General features: G+C 43.2%; 1 protein-coding gene across 3 annotated transcripts in view; it reads left to right on the top strand.

The window, feature by feature from the left end:
- Positions 1 to 23107, top strand: part of EPSTI1 (epithelial stromal interaction 1) — a 40661-nt gene extending 17554 nt beyond the window's left edge. For 2 of the 3 annotated variants that reach the window (XM_081917908.1, XM_081917907.1), the window contains exons 4-12: positions 2323 to 2396; positions 2903 to 2986; positions 4552 to 4625; positions 12940 to 13033; positions 13194 to 13277; positions 14798 to 14871; positions 15970 to 16072; positions 20770 to 20818; positions 22673 to 23107. In XM_081917908.1, coding sequence (XP_081774034.1) covers positions 2323 to 2396; positions 2903 to 2986; positions 4552 to 4625; positions 12940 to 13033; positions 13194 to 13277; positions 14798 to 14871; positions 15970 to 16072; positions 20770 to 20787 — 605 coding nt within the window. In that variant the 3' untranslated portion in view covers positions 20788 to 20818; positions 22673 to 23107. The remainder of the gene's footprint in view (positions 1 to 2322; positions 2397 to 2902; positions 2987 to 4551; positions 4626 to 12939; positions 13034 to 13193; positions 13278 to 14797; positions 14872 to 15969; positions 16073 to 20769; positions 20819 to 22672) is intronic. The other variant, XM_081917909.1, reaches the window with a different exon arrangement.
- The last annotated feature ends 1731 nt before the right edge of the window (positions 23108 to 24838 follow it).

Below are 24838 nucleotides of genomic sequence, written 5' to 3'. Positions count from 1 at the left end.
TTCGATTGTTGTGAGAATTAAAACTTCCTTTCTTTGGGGAAATGGAAGCTTCAGTGGCCAGATCATCAGGCTTCTAGAACTTTGAAGTTTTATATCTCACACTTGGTAACCTTGAACAAATAGTGTAGGAATTCCCATAATTATTGAAACATTTTATGTCCGTAGCTGACACCCAGGCAGGCAGCTCCAGTGTCTAGCTAGCTGATCTACAGAGCCAGGGATAAAAGCATATAAGACCACAGAACTCATTGCCTCTTCCGTAATGGAGTCCCAAGCAATAACTAGCATGGGTTTATAAATAGTTTGTGCCTGAAAAACTTGATTGGAACTGTTTAGCAATTTGCATTAAGTGATTGTGGCCATGTTAGCATTTTGCCCTGAGTCAACCATGTAATGTACTTCATAAACGTACCTGGAATATCAAAATTTCACTATTGAATAGCTTGAATAAACTGACGGAAGTGATGGAAAATAGCAATGATGTGTTGAGTAGAGGCAGAAGCCCAGAATATCTGCTTCAAACATTGACTAAGCAATAGTGGGGTTCCTTCCACACGAGAGCTTTTCAGTGCTGCAGAGGCATTCTTCTGGAAGCAGAATTTAATACTGTATAGTGCTACATTATGCCTCCTAGAACCTTCATTTCCATTAGCAGTGTCCTTTCTCATGCCTAGGGACGCGGGTGGCGCTGTGGGTTAAACCACAGAGCTTAGGGCTTGCCGATCAGAAGGTTGGCAGTTCGAATCCCCACGACAGGGTGAGCTCCTGTTGCTCGGTCCCTGCTCCTGCCAACCTAGCAGTTCGAAAGCATGTCAAAGTGCAAGATGATAAATAGGTACCGCTCCGGCGGGACGGTAAACGGTGTTTCCGTGCACTGCTCTGGTTTGCCAGAAGTGGCTTAGTCATGCTGGCCACATGACCCGGAAGCTGTGCGCTAGCTCCCTCAGCCAATAAAGCGAGATGAGTGCCACAACCCCAGAGACTGTCCCTCTGTACAACCATATGTCAGGAGTGCTCTGATGGTGTTTCCTGCTTGGCAGGGGGTTGGACTCGATGGCCCTTGTGGTCTCTTCCAACTCTATGATTCTATGGCTCCCTTGGCCAATAAAGCGAGATGAGCGCCGCAACCCCAGAGTCAGTCACGACTGGACCTAATGGTCAGTTGTCCCTTTACCTTTACTTCTCATGCCTAAGATCTACCAAGGGTGGCCTGAAGTGAAGGACATGAGGCAGGAGTTGATAATGCAGGTGAGCTGTGCACAGGTGAGCTGCAAGCAAGCTGCCGGCCAGCTCTGTGGAGGCTCCTTTTATTGACACAATATGCAAACCCAGGCAGATACATTTTGGGCAGTGACCTTTACACATCTTCCAGTCCCAGGATTGTGGGGTGGTACAAAGTTATTTTGGCACCTGTTTCCACCGTGTCATTTTCCCCTTGCAAAATGTATGATGAAAGAGACAAAGGTCTCAGAGACAAAGGTTACAGACAGGACACCGCAGACTACTGAGACTGCAAACGGTTAGACAGAGGGCACGATGTTCAGACAGCTGTGGCTTTATCTGTGAAAGGGGAGTGTGCTCCGCACCCCAAGGTCACGCGTGCAGGCAGGCTGAGGCTGAGGCTTCCTGTGGGTGGAGAGTGTGCTCCGCATACTGCGATCATCCATACAGTGGCCAGCTCTCAAGAGACTGCAATCTACTCACAGAGTTAAAAACTGGCAGTGATCAACCCCATGTTTTGGGGTGCAGGGCAAAAATGTTGAGCTTTTTTAAAGGGGAGCGAAAGTTTCTGAGCTTCTTTGGGGGGTGATCTACCTGTTGGACATGCCTGATCTACGCCATTCAACAAAGGCCTCTTCCAGCATTATGGAAAAGTTTCCTGTCTTTACTTGTTTTACTGGTGGAGGTGGGTGGGTAGTGGTGAATAGCCTCTGCCATGAGCAGCCTTCAAAACTTCCCCAGTGTCTGTCCTGGGGTGGGGCTTGCAAAAACTGGGGAAGGGAAAAAGGGAAGAAACTCAGAAATTAAAAGTAATCGCCTTGCAGAACAATACAGGGTTAAACATCATCTCCTTCTCCCAAACTAGCGGATAGCGCCATGTAGAAAATAAAATATATTGTCCTAGGTGGTGTTTTGTTGACTTTCACTGGGGATGTCCTGCATACGTCCCTGCATCTGCAAGTTTTTTTTTTTTGTAGCCATAACCATTGTGTCAGCAATGAATCCCTCAGCTAGCATACAATGTAGTTTAATGCTGCCTCTGATAATGCCATTATGTTGAGAGTGAACGTCAGAACAGATGATGCATTTTTGTATTTATAGGTGGAAGAATATCGGAGGCCGAAGTGAGGCAGAAACAACAACTTGAGCACATCCAATCTAAATACCAGCAAAAGGTCAGGCAGGATGCGACTGTCAGTTCCTTGGTCACAGCGTGGAACCAGGAGATGAATTTGTTGCCTTACCTTACCTTTTTAAATTTTTTTGTAAAGGAAACAAGTGCATGGAAACACTGGTCACAAGAGGATAAAATTCTGAAGCAGAAATTTCTGAACTCAATAATTATCCTTTAATTTTTATTTTACAAGATTCCTTAACTGCCGTTTACCACAAGGTCCCAGGGAGTGTCTGTGTCTGTTAAAAAACAAATAGAGCTGTTACAGCCATAAAATACTCTATTTACTCGAATCTAGTGCTCACCATTTTTTGGTCAAATTATGTTGCGAAAATTAAGGTGCACATTGGATTCGATAGCACGTTTACATTCGCCGGCAAATACTTTTTTTGGTTTCGAGGTTCTGTTTGTCAGTTTCCTCCCTGAAATGTGAGAAGGGTAAAAGTTAGCTTGCAGGTGTCTGGTCTGTAAAGTGACAGAACTTTCTCTCTCTCTCTCTCCTTGTAGCTGAAGAAAGAAGAATATGAAAGACGCAAAAGAGAAGCTGAAGAAGCTGACATTTTAAAAATGAAAATGATCCAGAGAGAGAAAGTAAGAAGACCCACTCAGGCCATTTTAACATTTCCCCCCCCCTCGTGTACCCCTTGCAAATGGGCGTGTGGGTGTGCCCTTCAAGCAAACTGATGCTACTTGATAGAAATATAGTTGTAATTACTTGCCAGGACGCGGGTGGCGCTGTGGTCTAAACCACAGAGCCTAGGGCTTGCCGATCAGAAGGTTGGCGGTTCGAATCCCCGCAATGGGTTGAGCTCCCCTTGCTCGGTCCCTGCTCCTGCCCACCTAGCAGTTCAAAAGCACATCAGAGTGCAAGTAGATAAATAGGTACCGATCTGGCGGGAAGGTAAACGGCGTTTCCGTGCGCTGCTCTGGTTCGCCAGAAGCGGCTTAGTCATGCTGGCCACATGACCCGGAAGCTGTACACCGGCTCCCTCGGCCAATAAAGCGAGATGAGTGCCGCAACCCCAGAGTCATCTGCGACTGGACCTAACAGTCAAGTAATTTTTGATATAACTGTAAAAACTACTCTGGAAATTTATTATTCCAAAAATGAAACCTTCCTCTGGTTGTAAATATTAAGATTATACCAGCAAGAATGAGTCTTTCTGGAAAAAAGAAAAGAAAAAAGATTTAAATCAAGTCTTACTGGCTAGTGATTTAAATCGTGATTTAAATCAAATCCACCCTGGGAGAAAGTCAACTTTAAGCCATGGTTTATGACCCGGGGAAGATCCCTAAAGTAACCATAGTTAAGATTAACCATGGTTTTGCATTTGACCAGAATATCAAACCATTATTAATTGAAAAGATAAGCCAAAGCTTCCAATATCCTCAGCAGACAGAGGGAAGGAAGGATCTATACTAAACCATCAGCGCTGAGTCCAAAGCTGACCAGCATCCCACAAACTGCTAGGAATGAAACCCTGGTACTTTTAATGAGGTTGCCCCTTGTGAATTGTGTCAGGGGCAGGGGAATAAGTCACTGCTATACTTGTACATTTTTTTCATTGTCCTGTGTGTCTGGTTTTAAACAGGCCCTCAAATGAGAGCAGATGTAATAGCATCTGCCCAGATCCCTACTTGGCTATGGAGCCTGCTAGGCTACTCATAAGTTTGAGATTTAAGAATAAAACAGAGAAGAAGCCATGTATGCCACCCCGAGCCTATTGAGGGAAGGGCAGGATAAAAATGCATGAAATAAATAAAATATATTAACTAGTACAGTGGTACCTCGGATTACATACGCTTCAGGTTACACACTCTGCTAACCCAGAAATAGTGCTTCAGGTTAAGAACTTTGCTTCAGGATAAGAACAGAAATTGGGCTCCGGCGGCGCGGCGGCAGCAGGAGGCCCCATTAGTTAAAGTGGTGCTTCAGGTTAAGAACAGACCTCCAGAATGAATTAAGTACTTAACCCGAGGTACCACTGTAATAAGGGACAAGCAGATTGCAGAAAAATACGGCTGCAGAGAATCAAGATTAACTTTATATCTTTGGTCCTTCTCTCGGCATGTGTGTGTTTAGCTTCTGGGTGACCTCTGTTAATTCTTTTTTACCTGCTGAGGTGACACCTTGTTTTGATGCCTTCCTATTATAGGCCAACAAGCTTGAAGAAAAACAAAGGCAACAGGAATGGCAAAGACTTCGGATGTTTGCTGAAGACCACTGCATGTAAGTTGAGCTTTGCCTTCAGCTTGAAAGGTGATGCTTTTTGCTTCCTGCGCCCAGACAACTTGCCACCAATTCCTGATAACAAGCAAACAATATCCTTCAGTTCTTTTTCTTTTTTAAAAAAATATATTTTTTATTAATTTTTACATATTAGTTATCATTCATACAACAGAACTTCACATCTTATACAATCTTTTTGGACTTCCACCAGCCCCTCTGATGGTCTTCCGTTCTTATAACTTATTCTGCATTTCTTAAGTTCCTATTGCCTTTAATTATCTTAACTAACAGTCCCCCTCGTTACCTCCACACCCCCCGCAATATTTCAAATAATCCACCTTACAAAACTTCTTGCAAACCTACAAGCGTAATATGATCATCACAATTACTCTCCAAATAGTCGTAAATTTATGCCAGTCTTCTGTGAATCTCTGGTCCCGCAGATTTCGAATTCTTCCTGTTAATTTATCTAATTCTGCATAGTCCATCAGTTTCATCCTCCATTCTTCTTTTGTCGGTAATTCTTCTTGTTTCAAATTTTGTGCCAGTAATATTCTTGCTGCCGTCATTGCATATAGAAATAATTTACAGTCTTTTCTTTTTATATCATCTCCTACAATGCCAAGTAAAAATGTTTCTGGTTTCTTAATAAAAATACCCTTCAGTTCTGGCAGTGTCCTTTTGGATTCAGGCTCCTATGCTATAGCTGAACAGTCCCTTCCCCTTTTCCTTGTTGCATGACATTTCACTTGGCGCAGTGAGATGTGTGACCTACTGCTCTCCTTCAGGGTAGGCTAGCTTCTACAAAGCATGGATCACCATATGGTTCCTGTCGACACAATGGCACCTGAGGTCTTGCCCAGTTCCTATGAAGGCTCTGACCCCACATCTGTTCCCTGGTCCCTTGATGATGAGGTGGGGAAGATGGTTAGCTTTCTCTTTCAGTTCTATGTGCTTTTCAAGGCTTAGATTAATTTTACAGGATCTGATTCTCAGCATCCCCTGCTATAAATAAATAGTTGCAAACTAACACAAGGCATCGGAAAGGTAGCTATGTCCGCTTGCAGAATCTTGGAAGTGGATAAAAGGGTCCTTGAAGTTTATGATGGACAGAGTGCAGTACTGCATTTTTCTAGTAAGATAAGAAAAATAAGGTCATTGACAGGTCCTTGGGGTGGTTCGTCTACAGTCCCTGAACAGGTCGGAATATGTTTTAGCTTATTATTTTCAAGGTTATTTCTTCTGACACTAAAACAGGTTCTAAATTTTTGAACTGTATCCAGCTTATGGAATAAATTACACATTTAAAAAATTACTGCACTACCGAAACATTTTTTAAAAAAATATTGGGAAATATTCAGAAAAGAGAGTTATAGACGTAATCCATGTGAATATATAATCAGAGACTGCCACAACAGAATAACCAATATAAAATGCCATTCATTACTCAGAATTATCAAACCTATTACCAGCAAATAAAAGCTGATGATTGAAGAGCATTCTTTGTTAAGAACTCCATAAACAAAAATAAAAATCTGTCTAATTATAAACATGAATCAAACTTAATTTTAATAATATGACTGTCCCATTAGGGTAATAAAATCAAAGGGAACGTTTGAGAATTGTTCTAATATTAAAACAGATTCTCATCCCATTAGATGGAGCAGTTTTTTCATTCACTGTAAATTTCTATTTTAGCTACAGCAAATAAACAGTTCTCCATATTTGTAGGAATCAGACTAAGAACCAGGGGCAAATGATTTTCATGTCTGCTGGAGTTATTGAAAATTCCCTCTTTTTGCAAAGAGGTTTTGATGATTAAGCGATACAAGCCTGATCGATTCACAGGTGACCTCTTTTGAATATTCCAAATGGGATCCCAAAGGGTGTTGGCAGTAAATTGCATCTTTAATTATGAAACCATGTTGCCAAAGGACTTGAATTTTTCAGTAACTCTGCTGTCCACAAAAATCATTTGCCTCCGGTTCTTGGCAATATCACAATAAATCTGGAAATGTTGGGGGTTGCATTTGTGTAATTTTAATAGGTGTAAAGTGTCCTCTATAGAACACCTTAAAATCTTGTTCCCTAAGAGCAGTGACTATACATAGAGTGCTTAACTTCCTCGTTGGAAACAAGTTTCTGTATTTGTTAAAATTAGGCCTTTCTCAGTCATTTTCCAATAGAAAAATTCAGGGGCTTGTGTGGAGAGGAGGATGCAGGAAGTTCCATTGCACAGCTCAAACTCCTTGCACTAGGGGAAGTGTCTAGTTGGATAGCAACTGAGGCTTAACCCTGTTCCACTCTCGGCAGTGCAACCTACAGCTGTGCAGAGCCTCTTTGATTGCTCAGCGTAGATCTTGAACTCCAAACATTTTAGCTACCGTATTTTTCGCTCTATAAGACTCACTTTTTCCCTCCTAAAAAAGTAAGAGGAACTGTGTGTGCGTCTTATGGAGCAAATGCAGGCTTTGCGCGGCTATCCCAGAACCCAGAACAGCAAGAGGGATCGCTGCACAGGGATCCCTCTTGCTGTTCTGGCTTCTTGGATTCAGAATATTTTTTTTCTTGTTTTCCACCTCTAAAAATTAGGTGCGTCTAATGGTCTGGTGCATCTTGCAGAGCGAAAAATACGGTACTTTGTCTGACCATTTATTGTCATTATTTAAAGCCTCCCCACTACAGTCAATAGTGTGAATCCACTGCAAATGGAAATATTAGCTTGTTTCCCCTGTATGGCAGAGGTCCTTTTCAGAAGTACTAGATGTGGTGGTCAAGCTGTCTCTTGCAGTATGGCAGGAGGCAGAGGGTCCCAATATCTCCCCAGCTGCTGTGTATGTTTAATATTCTGCTGACCATCTGGTTTTAGTAGAACTTTGCCGTAAGGGTAATGTCGCAAGGGTCTGATGTCTTCAAATGTAGGATATAAACCTTGCCAATGAAGACCTTTTAAATTTGTCTATCCACATAACTATTCCGTGTCATAAAATCAATTACCTACAATTCAAAATAGGAATGCCTTAGGAGCAGGGCTTTTTTTCAGCCGGAGTTCGCAGGAGCTCAGCAGCTCCAGCACCTCTCAGGTAGGTGCCATTGCCATTCTAAGAGAATGAGGGAGGAGTTCATAATGAGCTCCGGCACCTCTTTTTCTGTAAAAATGGCACTGCTGAGGAGGAATGGAGCCATTGCCGATCTCGCTGCTTTGTGGCTGTTGCTAAACGGCTGAAAACCCATTTCCTCCCCTGAAGCCCTCTCATTGTGTCAGCACTTTAAACCTTTCTAAGTAGGTCTGCTTGCTGCTATGCCCAGTTTTGTTTTTGCCACGATTATTTGGGCCTGGTCAAGTATTGATGGCTAACCAGCAGAAAACTAGGCTTCTGTAGGCAACCTCTTGAGCATCATAATGAAGGCAGTTTGAATGCCTGTGAGGGCGCTTTCTAATTGTACCCATTAATCTGCCCATTCAAGCTGGCTGAAAATGTAGAAGCAGATTGCCCACACAGATGGGGAACCCAGGATGACTTGCATGAGTCAAAACCCCTGCAATATACACTTCATGGCTGTAATTTCCTATGCGCTATGGGATTTATATCAACTGTTTCAAAATAATAAATGAAATCTTGATGCCTGAAATTGCCTCCAGCAACACACTAATAGGTTGGTGTAAAAAGAAGGTAGGCAAGCAGAGAAGCCAAGTCTGCCAGCCAAGAAAGAGACATGAAATAACATTAAGGTATTGGCAATAAAAAAAAGCTGATTGGAAAAGTTAATGAGAACTGAAATAAGATGATGCCGTGAAATTTTCTATTGATCTTTTTCTGCCTATTTGCTATCAAGGAAAATAAGGTTAGATTACCAGATACTTGCGCTGTTTATCAAAATTCTATCTCTCTGTGTATTCGTTCCACCCTTGAGAGAAGAGAGAAATGAGTGTTGGGCACTGGGGGCCTCTGTTTAGTGACTTGATCTCCATCTTCAAGTTCTGTGAAGGGCGAGATGAATTATTTGGGGGTTTAGAGAAAATAAAAATACAGTGGTACCTCGGGTTACATACGCTTCAGGGTACATATGCTTCAGGTTACAGACTCCACTAACCCAAAAATAGTACCTCGGGTTAAGAACTTTGCTTCAGGATGAGAACAGAAATCGTGCTCCGGCGGCGCAGCAGCAGCAGGAGGAGGCCCCATTAGCTAAAGTGGTGCTTCAGGTTAAGAACAGTTTCAGGTTAAGAACAGACCTCCGGAACGAATTAAGTACTTAACCCGAGGTACCACTGTAAAAAGTTTTTTAAAAAGCATCCTTGTATACTTCTGGCCAAGGGATGGAAAGATCACAAGGCTCCAAAAATAACAGATGGGCAAATCAAATTACAGGAATTGGTGGAGACGGCTCAACTGACTAGTAAACTCAGAGGAAACTCAAAGCAAATTTTTGCAGAAAAATGGGATGGTTATAGAAGATATGTTTGTTCAAAAATACAATAATAGTTTTGACTCCGTGCTAGCATTTGAGTGATAAAGGAACTAAAAGGAGGTGGACAACAATTAAGGATCTATTATGTTTTCAGAATGTATTAGAAAAATTATATAGAAAGGTTTATTGGTTTGTGTACATTCAAATGTAAGATAAAATATCTGCAAAGGGACTTGACAGGAAGTCAAAGATGAAGAAAAGATATTGGAAGATAAAAGGGGAAAAAATATTTACTTTCATTATTATCATTTTGTGTGCGGGTGTGGGTGTCTGCACATATGTGTGTTGTATGTAATGCTTGGGAGGAAATAAGACGGTAAATAACAAATAACAAACTAAATATCGATGTATGTAATTTCCCCCTCTCTTTTCTTAATTGTACTTAGTGGTAGTATGGCTGTATTGTTTTTTGTAACATAAAATCATTCAATAAAAATTAAATTAAAAAAAAAAAGAACGGACCTCCGGAACGAATTAAGTACTTAACCCGAGGTACCACTGTAATAAGTTTTTTAAAAAGCATCCCTTATAAGAAATGAAAAGCAGGACATTGTTCTGACAGTGATTCAACAATTCTATCATCTATCTCCCTAGGACATGATGAAAATGAGAGAGCAGAATCTCATTGGTAAACTGGAGACATCTCAGCCTAGATCCCTAAATGACTTCACTCAGCTGTTTCATGTAGATGTTCTTGCTGAGATTTGTTCTCCCCCCAAACTGGAGCTACCTGAGCATGGTCAGAAAAAGAAGTCCTCTCTGTTGCATTGCTTCCCAATTCATTTTCAGGAACTTAGAATCATAGAATCATAGAGTTGGAAGAGACCACAAGGGCCATCGAGTCCAACCCCCTGCCAAGCAGGAAACACCATCAGAGCACTCCTGACATATGGTTGTCAAGCCTCTGCTTAAAGACCTCCAAAGAAGGAGACTCCACCACACTCCTTGGCAGCAAATTCCACTGTCGAACAGCTCTTACTGTCAGGAAGTTCTTCCTAATGTTTAGGTGGAATCTTCTTTCTTGTAGTTTGGATCCATTGTTCCATGTCCGCTTCTCTGGAGCAGCCGAAAACAACCTTTCTCCCTCCTCTATGTGACATCCTTTTATATATTTGAACATGGCTATCATATCACCCCTTAACCTCCTCCAGGCTAAATATGCCCAGCTCCCTTAGCCGTTCCTCATAAGGCATCGTTTCCAGGCCTTTGACCATTTTGGTTGCCCTCCTCTGGACACATTCCAGTTTGTCAGTGTCCTTCTTGAACTGTGGTGCCCAGAACTTGATAGCTAACAAGCAAAAGTCAAGTTGTCTTGTAACCATTGCACGCCTTTAAGCCTTTGTGGGCAATGTTTTATGCATAGTCCCCCAGAATCTGTCTTCCAAATACTGCAGGAGTTTTCATTGCACCTCTTTTGCAGCATTTAGTTTATTTTGGGTGGTATTCAACTCAGTTATGTCTATAAATTTGAATCGGTTGACTAAATTGAATACCACCCCATATTTTTGTATTCATTTTAGTTATGGCCATATTTCTCAAAATTGCCCTTGGAATATAACTCAAGGATGATATAAAAATTCATTTTTTATTTCTCTTGTGACTGAGCAACAGGAAAGCCATCCAACTTAGCCTGCCACAACTTTAACTAACTTTAGATGAGCAGGTTTGGATGAAATGCAAGACATTTGCAGCTGCACGTCCTACGTTTTCTGTGGTTGAGTGTGAGGAATATAATTCTGCTTCTGCTACATCCAAGATGGAAAAACGCCTTGGATACGTGGTTCCACATGTTTTAGTATGGCTCATGATAGTTTGCATTCAAACTGTCCTTGACCCATTTTAAGAGGTAATTCAAAATAGAAAGCGTGTTCTCCCTAACAGAGAGCACGTGTTGCGGTTGGGTGAACAAGCCACCCTCCCGTTACTGGGCAGATTTGGCGAGGAACCCAAGCCTTTAAGTGGTTAAAATTGGGTTGCTGGGGAGTTTTGATTGTTGCCAATTTGGAGGAGGGGTCAGAGTCTTTAAATACAGGGGCCAGACGTTGGACGTCCTCTTGGCCATTTTGCACCGGATCACCCGCCCTCCCTCCCTTTAATAGGGTGTTTTTTTTCTTGATCGCTTGACCTTGCTATGCCTGTCATGGGGTCGTTCGCCTTGGAGCAGGGGCCTGGTAGGAATTTTACCATCTGGCTGATTGGCTGGTGCCATTTGGCTTTTGCCTAAAGGGTAAAGGTAAAGGTACCCCTGCCCGTACGGGCCAGTCTGGCCAGACTCTGGGGTTGTGCGCCCATCTCACTCTAGAGGCCGGGGGCCAGCGCTGTCCGGAGACACTTCCGGGTCACGTGGCCAGTGTGACATCGCTGCTCTGGCGAGCCAGAGCTGCACACGGAAACGCTGTTTACCTTCCCGCTAGTAAGCGGTCCCTATTTATCTACTTGCACCCAGGGGTGCTTTCGAACTGCTAGGTTGGCAGGCGCTGGGACCGAACGACGGGAGCTCACCCCGCCGCGGGGATTCGAACCGCCAACCTTTCGATCGGCAAGCCCTAGGCGCTGAGGCTTTTACCCACAGCGCGACCCGCGTCCCTTGGCTTTTGCCTACTGCGTAGCAAATCGTCACAACTTGTAAGGTTGCGGTTAGGCATTGGTTAAAATTGGTTCTTGGAGGGGTAAGTGCCTACCCCTCCAAATGGTGCGGAAAGGGAATTCCGTTGAAGGAATCCAGGGGCTTGCCATTCTTTTCGTCCTTGTCCCTGGCATCGGATTGGGCCGTGCAAGACCCCGGGGGCATGCGGGTGAGAAGTGAGGGACTGTTGCCCAGCTTCATTTTTTCACCCAATACTTGTTTCCCACGCTGGCTTCCGTTGGTGTACGGAAGGCCAGCTCTGTCCCTGAGGGCAAGGACAGATAGTCATAACCAATGCCTAAGCAACCACTCACATTTTTTGTATTTTGAATAAAGTTGTGGCCAAAAACCTTAAACAAAAATTGATGTGTGAAGTGTGAATTTTTTGGGGGGTGGCATTGTGGGACTCAACATGCAACAGACTGTTTAGATGGATCACAGAAATGGGAAGGTGGGAGAACCTGTGAGAATTTTCAGGCTATTGGACAAAATGAACGGCCTTGTTTGGAGACAAGTGGAAACTACTGCCTGCTGAATGGCAGAGTGGAGAGAATGGAGAACAGGACTTACTAAGTGTCCAATGGGTCCTTCTGGTTCAGCATGTAATCCAAATGCAGGTGTGTGGTTGTCTGGCTGTAAACTTGAGAACAAAACATGGTTGCAGCTTATGGTTTGTCTAGAGTGCGACAAACCATGAGGCTGGCTTCAAATGGCACACTAAGCCAAACTATGGTTTAGCGCATAGCTATGCAGCAGCAGCAGGACTGCGGGAAGAGCACAGCTCCGGTGTGGTCATGCTAAACCATGGTTTGGCTTAGTGTTACATGCAGACCAGCTCAGCGTGTGAGAGGTTAGCTGGAGAAGAGAGATTTGGGTTGGGAAATCAGAGTGGTTTCTACATGGCAGGGATAGAAAGAACAAGGAACAGACTATATTGTAATTTTATGTTGTGAACTGCCCTGAGATTGATGGGTGATGGGTGATATACAACTTTAATAAATAATAATAAAACACCTTGCTGACAGCTAAGTAAGCAGTTTCTTTTTTAATTGGCTATTTTCTTTGGCATCTAACTTTTTGGACTCTTTCTGATCTTTAGTTCTGCTTGCTATTTCTTGGTCCTCTTGCAGATCTAGCTACAATCCAGGGTCTGATATAATGCATAATCCTAACACCCTGAAAGCTCTGACAGCCATATTTGTATCCATCTTACAGAAAAAACAGTGAATTGTTGCACAGATTGGATGCAAGCCCATTCAACAGAACACCTTGTCCAATGAACCACCATAACCTCCAGCCTACCGCCTGGGTAAATGCTTTGAGTGAATTTCTTTTGTTTAGCAAGATGGATCGTCCTTTCTGTTTTGAAAACCGTAAGGCCTGCAAATTACATAAACATGGTGTCAAGGTCTAAATTCTAGATAGTTATTAATGTATATCTTTTTTGCACGTGATTTACTTTGCAACAGACCAGGAGCCAGTCATACAAGCAAATGCAAAGAGAAGAAGAAAACAGGAAACTCCAGCAGATGAAGGAAGAGCAGCGAAGAAAGGTGAAGAACAGCAGCAATCATAGAACAAGCTTTTTCCATAGCTTATTCTACAGCTGTTCCCTTGTTTTGCCCCATGGCGTCCTAAAGATGAACAAATTTATGATGGCATAAGTTTTCATGGATTTTGTGGAGTCCACTTTATTAAATGCAGGAAATAGTCTCCTGAATTGCAGGCGTAAACCAGGTTGGAGAGGTTTGCAAACAGTGAGGTATCGGGGATAACTTTGAAGGATCCTTGTGCAGCAAGCTTCAAACACTGTACAGTGGTACCTCGGGTTACATACGCTTCAGGTTACATACGCTTCAGGTTACAACCTCCGCTAACCCAGAAATAGTGCTTCAGGTTAAGAATTTTGCTTCAGGATGAGAACAGAAATCGTGCTCCTGCAGCACGGCAGCAGTGGGAGACCCTATTAGCTAAAGTGGTGCTTCAGGTTAAGAACAGTTTCAGGTTAAGTATGGACCTCCAGAACGAATTAAGTACTTAACCCGAGGTACCACTGTATAGAGGACATCTTGGGGATCTGTTTTCCAACTATGATGTTTTTAATTTGTTAATTAAATTTGTATACCGCCCATCCTCTGAAGATCGCAGAGAAATACAAAATGAGAACACAGAATACATAACGAAACAAAAACAAGCTAATAACAACAAACAAATTTATAAGACTATAGAATGTTAATTAGCCAAAGGCCTGGTTATAGAGGAATGTTTTCGCCCGGCTCCTAAAGATATGTAATGAAGGTGCCAGGCAAGTCTACACTTTTAAAGGTATTATCTGCTAAGCTTTTTAAAAAAGAAATGTGGTTAGTGTTGCACATTTAACCAAGCCATGTAGGTCTAGTTTTGCTTCCAGGAGAAAACATCAACTTGCATACTTTTACCACATTTTTGAAATTCAGAGGTGATTACTTCTTGTACTGGAGGAGAAGTGCAGAGTTCCATACTGTTAAGTTGTGGGTGAACGTATCATACGACACAGTGATTCTTCAAACAGCTCTTGTTTATTCACAGGCCAGAACAGAACTGAACTAAAGGGTTCAGTCAGCCTGCTTATATAGAGTTCCAGTACAATGTAACTGTAACAATTTTCTAAAACTACCCAATCACTGAAGGTCACTTTCGATCCCTTATTTGCATAACTATCTACAGTATCCCCCTGCTGGCCCAGGGTGAGAACTTCAGTACATAACACATACCATAGAATTACAACTGTTACCCCTAAAGTTTTTACTGAAGCATTGGAGGATCCCTTCTTCCAAGGGATCCTTGGAATCTTTTACTTTACTGAAGCATTGGAGGATCCGTTCTTCCAAGAAGACCCTTGCCAATGCTTCTGTGACACTTGAGAACATTTGTGTACCAGTGATAACTTAACAATAGTGAAACCGGTTATGTTGGTGGCTTGGCAGGGCCTTTGATAGTGTATAATGCTAGTTTATTATCACAGGATAATTGCCTATTGCGTTCTGCATGACTGTTAAATGTTAACTCACAGTTTTTTGCTTTTTATTGTCAGGCTGAATTGTTGGAACTTAAGAAAAGGGAAGAGGAGAGAATAAGAATGAAAGCACATCAGAATGAGCAGAGGAGGTAAAATTAGTGGAAGGAAGCCCGTGACTTGTCGTGTGAAACATTTATTAGGTTTGAATTCAGATGCCAGTTTTTATGTGTGCTTCATGTAAAATGACAATTGGTTATAGTTCTGTAGAGCACAGGAGTGCTTTGTGGACCAAAGAGCAGGGTATAAATGTTGTTGTTTTAAAATCTTCTGAATAAGCTGCATTAATCTTTTTCCCATACCAAAGCTTCCAAGCCTTTTGCCGTGTCTCATGTGAAGTGCGTAGGAAATCTGGCGGAATGCATTGCCCAAAAATGCCCATCACTTTTATTCTAAACAAATTTAGTGGGTCCCTCCCAGCTACATTTCTTGACTCCAAAGGAGACTTAAGTGTTTAATCTTTTGGTTTCCATTTAAGTTAAGAGAATTCATGCAACTAACTCAAGCAGTGCCTTGTATTACAGCACACCACTGGATTTTTAAAAATCAGGTTCTGCACTGATAAAAAAGCAAGGTTGGGTAATGAGTGAGTATCAAGAGCCATATTGTAAAAAGTTGCCATTATAGTCAGAGGTAGCCTTGCAAAAGGGATGCGGGTGTCACTGTGGGTTAAACCACAGAGCCTAGGACTTGCCGATCAGAAGGTCGGCGGTTCGAATCCCCACGATGGGATGAGCTCCCGTTGCTTGGTCCCAGCTCCTGACAACCTAGCAGTTTGAAAGCACGTCAAAGTGCAAGTAGATAAATAGGTACTGCTCCGGCGGGAAGGTAAATGGCGTTTCCATGCGCTGCTCTGGTTTGCCAGAAGCGGCTTAGTCATGCTGGCCACATGACCCGGAAGCTGTACGCTGGCTCCCTTGGCCAATAAAGCGAGATGAGTGCCGCAACCCCAAAGTCGGCCACGACTGGACCTAACGGTCAGGGGTACCTTTACCTTTACCTTTACTAGCCTTGCAAAATGAGGAAGCTGTGGGTTTTAATCAAATATAGTCTTCAGGCTCAAAAGGTTACCTGCACAATTGGCTGTTGTCATCGAAAAGCAAAGCAAATTTCTATACTGAATTCAATTTCATAATCTCTGCCTTTTGCAAGATTCTGTTAATGTTCATTTCCTCATTTCTATTTCTAAGGGTGAATAATGACTTTCTGGACAGACTACAAAACAATAGTCAGCCAGGTGGCGTGTACCAATCTGGATGTCTTGGGAATACGCCTTTTATTGCTGACAGCTGGGTAAGTAACAAACCTCATATTTCAAAATCCTGAAGAAGAAAAACAGTGAGGTGTTTTTAAAAAGTCACGCTACCTGAATAGCCTGTGTTAGTAATGTTCACTGTCTGGTGTGGGCACGGAGCCAGGCTGATGAATATAAATTCAACAATCGCTTTCGAGGAGAAAGGAATCGGGACTTAAAACAAGCTTATCTAAACACAAAATGACAGCTGCCCACTTCTGCAGAGTTTAGATTGCCTTGAATGTTCTGTTTTATCACTCCTTCTGTATACCACAACAGAAAGGGATCTTGAGAAAATGTGTTTATCTGCGGAGGCAGAAATAATAGCTCATATATAAGCATGGCAAGCAATACAGTCTGTTCAACCTCTAAATATAAAATGTTTAGAAGTTGTTTAAGGGAGGAACATTTGGTGCTCTACTATCGCAGCTTCTGCTATTTACACCTGCTCTGAGTAGTACAGGCTGTTGGGGGTGGGCAGAAGAACTAAAATGAAGGTGCCCAATTCTCTGAGGACTGAGAAATAGGGGGAAGGGGGCACTGATCCCCCTAATAGTCGTGACCTTGATGGGCCCTGTCCGCACCCTGGCATTTGCCTCGGCGTACCTACTGCTGACACCAGGCCTGCACACAGCCCGAAATAAAGTGTTTTGTCTTTATTCCAAACATGCCGTGCTGCATCCCCGTCGATCTTAGAGATGCATTTGCTCAGAAGCATGTCTTTCCACCTCACAGCCTTACCTTTGAGCCCCAAAGAAGATTATCTTCATGACTGAAGTGGCTCCTGTTTTTCCTATAGCATTCTTGAAATAGCTTGTGGAGAAATCGTTCATTTCCGAGCCAATACATTTTTTTTTAAAAAAAAATTATTAAAGATTTTATTAATACAATAAAAAGAAAAAAACAAAAGAACAACAAAAAAGAAAAAAGAAAAAGCACTTACACCTTATACAAAAAGCATACCACAACAGAATCAATTAGATAATAACCATATTTTCTTCGCTTTTTGGACTTCCTCACATCTCTCGTTCCTGCGTTCCTGATTTATAAAACTTTAACCAGCAATTTATCACCTTGTTTCAGTTCTTATTTTGTAATTTCCCAGTATTGTGTCCCTAACTTTAGATACTTTTATCTAAGACTTAGATACTTAATTTAGGCATAATATTTATCCAAAGTTTATCTCTTCTTAAATTTCACTTATCCTCATATTCTTTTCAACTAGCTTAGTGGTGCCATGTTATTTTCAATCTTGCATCCTTCTTAACACTCATAGAATTTAGAATATTTTTGTAAATAGTCCTTAAATTTCTTCCAATCCTCTTCCACTGCTTCCTCTCCCAGGTCTCGCATTCTGCCAGTCATTTCTGCTAGTTCCATATAGTCTATCAGTTGCATCTGCCATTCTTCCAGTGTGGGCAAGTCTTGGGTTTTCCAATATTTGGCGACAAGTATCCTTGCTGCTGTTGTTGCATACATAAAGAATGTTCGGTCCTTCTTTAACACCCTCTGGCCAACAATGCCCAAAAGGAAGGCCTCTGGTTTCTATTTCCGAGCCAATACAGTCATACCTCCGGTTACAGACGCTACAGGTTGTGTTTTTTCAGGTGACAGACCACCGAAACCCGGAAGTACTGGAACGGGTGACTTCTGGGTTTCAGCGGTTGCGCATGCGCAGAAGTGCTGAATCGCAACCCGCGCGTGTGCAGATGTGCAGCTGCGGGTTACAAACGCTGCGGGTTGCGAATGTGCATCCCGCACGAATCACGTTTACAACCCAAGCAACCACTGTATTTTGTTTTAAAGGACGGTATAAAGCAGGGGTCAGCGACCTTTTCCCGCCGTGGGCCGGTCCACCGACCCTCAGACCATGTGGTGGGCTGGACTATATTTTGGGGAAAAAATGAAGGAATTCCTGTGCCCCACAAATAACCCGGAGATGCATTTTAAACAAAAGCACACATTCTGCTCATGTAAAAACACCAGGCAGGCCCGACAAATAACCCAGAGATACATTGTGTGGTACGGGCCACATGTTCTCCTGCAATGTGATATGGGCCACATGTCCTCCTGCAATGATTTTGCAAAGTTTTTTGCAGATAAAATCGCTCAGATTCGGGAAGAAATAGACTCCACCGTAGGAGCAGGGCCGGGGCGGGAGAGTGCTAGAGTTCTGTCTAGTCAAGTTGAGTGGGATCAATTCCAATCTGTTACCTCCGAGGATGTGGACAGGCTGCTTGGACGAGTGAAGCCAACCACCTGTCTCCTGGATCCTTGCCCATCCTGGCTTATAAAAGCTAGCTGGGAAGGACTGGGCGACGGGCTTCGTGGGGTGGTGAATGCTTCCCTCTGAAAGAGGCGGTTATTAAACTGCTTCTTAAAAAAACATCTTTAGATGCGGCCACGAGGGCCAACTATCGCCCAGTCTCAAAGGCTGGAGGATGGATGGCGGCTAACAGATTGAGGTTGAATGCTGATTCCCAGACTGTCTGTGGGCCGGATTGAGAAGGTGATTGGGCCGCATCTGGCCCATGAGCCTTAGGTTGCCTACCCCTGGTATAAAGGAATGCACACACTTGAACGCTGAGGGTTAACTGACTGCAAACTTTCTGCCGAGAGATCGAAGGAATCAGCAGGCAGGCTGCAGGTTTAACTGACCTTACAGCATTGTTAGCAATGGGATTGACTTTGCTGTCCCTGTGGATTGAAAGCTGTTGAGTTGTTGTTTCTGTATCACTGCTGCAGGAAGTAAAGAACAAGTATAAGCACCAGATATTGGAGAATTTTAGATAAAAGGTTTTTTTGCAGCATTTTTGTTGTTGTTTAGTCGTTTAGTCGTGTCCGACTCTTCATGACCCCCTGGACCAGAGCACACCAGGCACTTCTGTTTTCCACTGCCTCCCACAGCTTGGTCAAACTCATGCTGGTAGCTTCCAGAACACTGTCCCACCATCTCATCCTCTGTTGTCCCCTTCTCCTTGTGCCCTCCATCTTTCCCAACATCAGGGTCTTTTCCAGGGAGTCTTCTCTTCTCGTGAGGTGGCCAAAGTATTGGAGCTTTTGCAGCATATTAGGAGACAATAAAAAATACACTCATGACCTAAGAAAATCACAGAACCCTGAGACAAGTGAACACAATCCTAGTATTTGGGGGGTAAAAATTAGTGTTTGGGGAGATCATCAGACCAGAAAGGCAGCGGAATGTCTGGAGGTTGTCTAAGCAGAACCAGGATGGGTGAGAAAAGCCACCAAGCAGCAGCAACTTTGTCTGATTTTATTCTTCTTTACGAAGTCTACTTTGCTGCGTCAGCTTGTTCCACTCCCGGTTCTTCCTCCAGCCTCTTCTCCTCCGGCTGCGGCAGGACTTACTTTTAGAGGCAGGCAACAAATTGCGCAGAGAACTCTTACAAAATGTATCCTAAGATGGAATCTCCCTCCTTGGAGGTTTTTAAGCAGAGTTTGGGCATGTTGAATTTGATAGCACTGTAGTCACTGCTCCCACTTGGTTGAACAATATCTTCCATTTCTTGCCAGGTCCTGAGTGCCGCTTAATCTTAAATCCAGGGTTTCTGGCCCTCTGCTTGGTTTCACGGCCTATTGTTCTTCTTGTTGTTGTTGTTCAGTCGTTTAGTCGTGTCCGACTCTTCGTGACCCCATGGACCAGAGCACGCCAGGCACTCCTGTCTTCCACTGCCTCCCACACTTTGGTCAAACTCATTTCAGTAGCTTCGAGAACACTATCCAACCATCTCGTCCTCTGTCGTCCCCTTCTTCTTGTGCCCTCCATCTTTCCCAACATCAGGGTCTCTTCCAGGGAGTCTTCTCTTCTCATGAGGTGGCCAAAGTCTTGGAGCCTCAGCTCCACGATCTGTCCTTCTAGTGAGCACTCAGGGCTGATTTCCTTCGGAATGGATAGGTTTGATCTTCTTGCAGTCCATGGGACTCTCAAGAGTCTCCTCCAGCACCATAATTCAAAAGCATTAATTCTTCGGCAATCAGCCTTCTTTATGGTCCAGCTCTCACTTCCATACATTACTACTGGGAAAACCATAGCTTTCACTTGTTGGCAAGGTGATGCCTCTGCTTTTTAAGATGCTGTCTATTGTTCTAGGGCACCTTTATTTAGGATATCTAGAAATTTTTCCTCTTAGTTGTTGCTGGAACATGCGAAGCTAAGTGAAGACACTGCAACACTTCTCCTTTGTGTGACTCCTTCATTTCACCATCCATTTAAAGATCACTCTGGGGATTTTAGTAGAGGGGGATGAGGGTACAACCACTGTACTGAATTATTCTTGGATCTCAGTATTGCCACACAGAGTAATTCTGTGGCAGTGTTTGCCCCTTCTGGGATTTCTAGCTTGTTAGACTCCATGTCCTCTTTGTTGCACACCCTTCCTTGGCTCTCCTGTGCAGTTTGCATCCAGAGATAACCGCGATCCATTGGTTCTCCCCATTCCACCAGGTTTCGGCCATGCCTTCCAGATCTCTGCACTCCTTTAAAACCATACACCCCAATTCACCTGTGCTGGTTCAGGGGCATCCAGTATTAGCGCACATGCATTTTACTCTGTAGCACTTTGACCTCTTCCGTATTGTTTCCTTGCAACTTTGATCCCCCTACCCACCCCCTTTGTAACTAGTTGTTGTGCCACAGCATAAGAATGTACTAATAGATCATGATTTTTTTTAACAGCCTGAACATTTCCAGTAAAAATTGATCTACAGAACCCAAACTACAGAGGGTAAGTGGGTTTTTTTCCCCTCCTCTCAAAATGGAACTAGATTTGTATTAAAACATTACGTTGGCTGCCTGAATTTCACATATATATATATATATATATATATATATATATATATATATATATATATATATATTTGCTTTCGTAGATTTTCACGGGTACAGGAATGCAGGTTTTGGTGTCCTCGGGTGTCTTCCCGTGTAAAAGTTGGGGTGTCTAGGCGACGTTTCGACGAGGTCTCACTCGTCATCTTCAGGCTGGTGCTTTCGGCTTCTTGTTACTGGAACAGAGCAGGATCTCAGTGTTTGAGTTCCTATAAATACTGTTGAGGGGGTGTGGTGTATAGCCTCCAATGTTCTGGGCAGAGAGGAAGTTCCCAGGCTAGTGTGCCTTTTCTTCTTTTGTTCCTTAATTACTTGAGGGATATCTTGAGTGATTTCTTGAGTGATATCCTGAGTACCACTTAGGTGGGTCATTAGGTGTGGATTAGTTGCTAAAGTCTTTGTGTCTTGACCTCTTGAACTTTGTGAAGAGTTTTTCTGAGAAGATGGCTGTACTGCACTTAGTTGTGCTCTGGCTTGGCCAAACCATGGTGGCACCTCCGGATGCTGCACCCCCCTGCAATCCCTACACAGATCTGGCTGACACAGGCCACAAAACCACAGCTCGCCCCTATACACGAAGCCAAGCCAGAGCACAACTAAGTGCAGTACAGCCATCTTCTCAGAAAAACTCTTCACAAAGTTCAAGAGGTCAAGACACAAAGACTTTAGCAACTAATCCACACCTAATGACCCACCTAAGTGGTACTCAGGATATCACTCAAGAAATCACTCAAGATATCCCTCAAGTAATTAAGGAACAAAAGAAGAAAAGGCACACTAGCCTGGGAACTTCCTCTCTGCCCAGAACATTGGAGGCTATACACCACACCCCCTCAACAGTATTTATAGGAACTCAAACACTGAGATCCTGCTCTGTTCCAGTAACAAGAAGCCGAAAGCACCAGCCTGAAGATGACGAGTGAGACCTCGTCGAAACGTCGCCTAGACACCCCAACTTTTACACGGGAAGACACCCGAGGACACCAAAACCTGCATATATATATATATATATATATATATATATATATATATATATATATATGTATGTATATGTTGACGCGGGTGGCGCTGTGGGTTAAACCACAGAGCCTAGGACTTGCCGATCAGAAGGTCGGCGGATCGAATCCCCGTTTCGGGGTGAGCTCCTAGCAGTTCGAAAGCACCTCAAAGTGCAAGTAGATAAATACAGCTTCCGGGTCATGTGGCCAGCATCACTAAGCCACTTCTGGCGAACCAGAGCAGCGCACGGAAATGCAGTTTACCTTCCCGCTGGAGCGGTACCTATTTATCTACTTGCACTTTGACGTGCTTTTGAACTGCTAGGTGGGCAGGAGCAGGGACTGAACAACGGGAGCTCACCCCGTCGCAGGGATTCGAACCGCCAACCTTCTGATTGGCAAGTTCTAGGCTCTGTGGTTTAACCCACAGTGCCACCCGCGTCCCAATTATTATTATTACAACCCTCCCCTTTTTTTTGAGGCCCCATTGGCGAAAGTGCGCCTTGGGTTACAACCTGTTTTGGTTTACAACCAGACCACCGTAACGGATTATGGTTGTAACCCAAGGTACCACTGTACCTTAGTGCCTTATATTTAGTATGAAATACATTTTGAATTCTATGTTTCTTCTGCTGTCCTTTGACTAGAAAGGGTATTTATATACTTCTCACATCTCAAACATGGAAAGTTTCAAGCTCAATAGCTTTAGATTTTTTTCTGAACACGATAGCACTAATTCCAACATCATCTTACAGGATTCCAGACATATTATCTTGGAGAAATTATCTTGGAAAAAGCTTCAGGGATCTATTCTTCCTCTGCCTGCACATCTCTCATCGCTTTTTTTTTTTTTTAGCCTTGCTAGTTTGACCTGCTGTCTTTCCTCTCCAGCTTATGAGTATTTCAAGCTATTGATTATGGTGCTGCTATTAAATCTCAAAGAAATTGTTTCTCTCACAACTTGTCTTGCTTGTTGTGGCAGTTTTTCATCTCTCAGAAGTTTTATGTCCATTTACTCTTGACTAGCACACCATCTGAGCTGCAGAAACCTGGCAGTTCCGACATGTGTGTACATGCTCATTTTTAATGTTACAGAGAGAAAAAGTAATTTTTATACTGTGTGTTGTAACTGGTTTTAATTCGAAACTCCTCTAATGTGCAAAAACATAATAAAATATTACATAAATAAATTAACAGTGCCATGGCCTTTTTGTACAAACTTGATACCTTTTTGATGTTTTGTGTCTTGTTGGGGAAAACCTTAGAAGAAGAACTCCAAAAATGTTTATTTAGCAGTCCCATGGGGAAAACTAGGGACACGGGTGGCGCTGTGGGTTAAACCACAGAGCCTAGGACTTGCCGATCAGAAGGTTGGCGGTTCGAATCCCCACGACGGGATGAGCTCCCGTTGCTCGGTCCCTGCTCCTGCCAACCTAGCAGTTCAAAAGCACGTCAAAGTGCAAGTAGATAAATAGGTACCGCTCCTGTGGGAAGGTAAACAGTGTTTCCATGCGCTGCTCTGGTTTCACCAGAAGCGGCTTAGTCATGCTGGTCACATGACCCGAAAGCTGTACGCTGGCTCCCTCGGTCAATAAAGCGAGATGAGCGCCACAACCCCAGAGTCAGCCATGACTGGACCTAATGGTCAGGGGTCCCTTTATGGGAAAAACAATACTGGACAAATGTTGTGAGGAAAGTTTAAATAGCTGATAGAAATATTGTTAGGCTAAGCTAAGAAATAGAGTACTATAAATACAGGGGAGAAGAATTTAGATGATGTAATAGCTAAGATACCTCAAGCTGAGGTATAAAAACTTAATAAAACATTACACATTAAAAAGTGCTCCTATACAGGGCTGCCTTCAGATGTCTTCTAAAATTTATATAGTTGCTCATCTTCTTAACATCTGCTGGGAGGGTGTTCCACAGGGAGGACGCCACTACCCTCTGCCTGGTTTTCTATAGCTTCACTTCTCACAATGAGGGAACCACCAGAAGACCCTTGGAAGATGACCTTAGTGTCCGGGTTGAGTGATGGGGGTAGAGATGGTGGGCCGAGGCCATTTAGGGCATTAAAAGTCAGTACCAACACTTTGAAATGTACTGAGAGCCAGTGAAGATCTCCTTGTAGCCACCCGCGTCCCCTTGTAGCAAATGTAGGGTTGCTATATTTCAGTAAGTGAAAATCTGGACAGAAAAGTCATTGAGCTTTCTTTGCAAAATCTTGGGGAGAAAATGAAGTTTTTGTGTTTTTAAGGGAAATCGCCAAAAATTACACTGCAAACATGGGTTGCCAGACGTCCAGATTTTCCTGGACATTTCAGCCAGCGATTTCCGCCCAGACACAGCTTCCGACGGCCAATTGCCAACTATGTCCGGTGTTAAGTTGTGGGTGAACATATCAGACGACACAGCGATTCTTCAAACAGCTCTTGTTTATTCACAGGCCAGAACAGAACTGAACTGAAGGGCTCAATCAGCCTGCTTATATAGAGCTCCAGTACAACGTTACTGTAGCAACTTTCTAAAACTATCCAATCACTGAACGTCACTTTCGATCCTTCATTTGCATAACTATCTACAGTATCCCCCTGCTGGCCCAGGGTGAGAACTTCAGTACATAACATCCGGGAAAATCCAGATGTATGGCAACCCTCAGCAAATGTGTTTCTTCCGGCAAAGAAAAGTACGGGGGCTGGGAATGAGATCTCAGAAGAGAAGCAGCATTTCTAGAATGCCACTGAACTGTTTGATGTTCAGTAGGTAACGGAATAAAATTCCACAGGTACAAATTGCAAGTGATTTTTTTTTTAATAAAATCTAAAAGTCTCCTTCAGCTTCACCTTTTAAAAATGTGGAACTGTGATTCATTTCCTTTTTAAATGCCTTGTCTGGTCAAATGCATTGGTATTCCCTCCCTT

This window comes from Podarcis melisellensis (assembly GCF_964234715.1).
Source record: "Podarcis melisellensis genome assembly, chromosome: 7".
Classification (NCBI taxonomy): Eukaryota; Metazoa; Chordata; class Lepidosauria; order Squamata; family Lacertidae; genus Podarcis; species Podarcis melisellensis.
The sequence above is the reverse complement of the archived record's forward strand: the minus strand, read 5'-3'. Positions and strand labels throughout refer to the sequence as shown.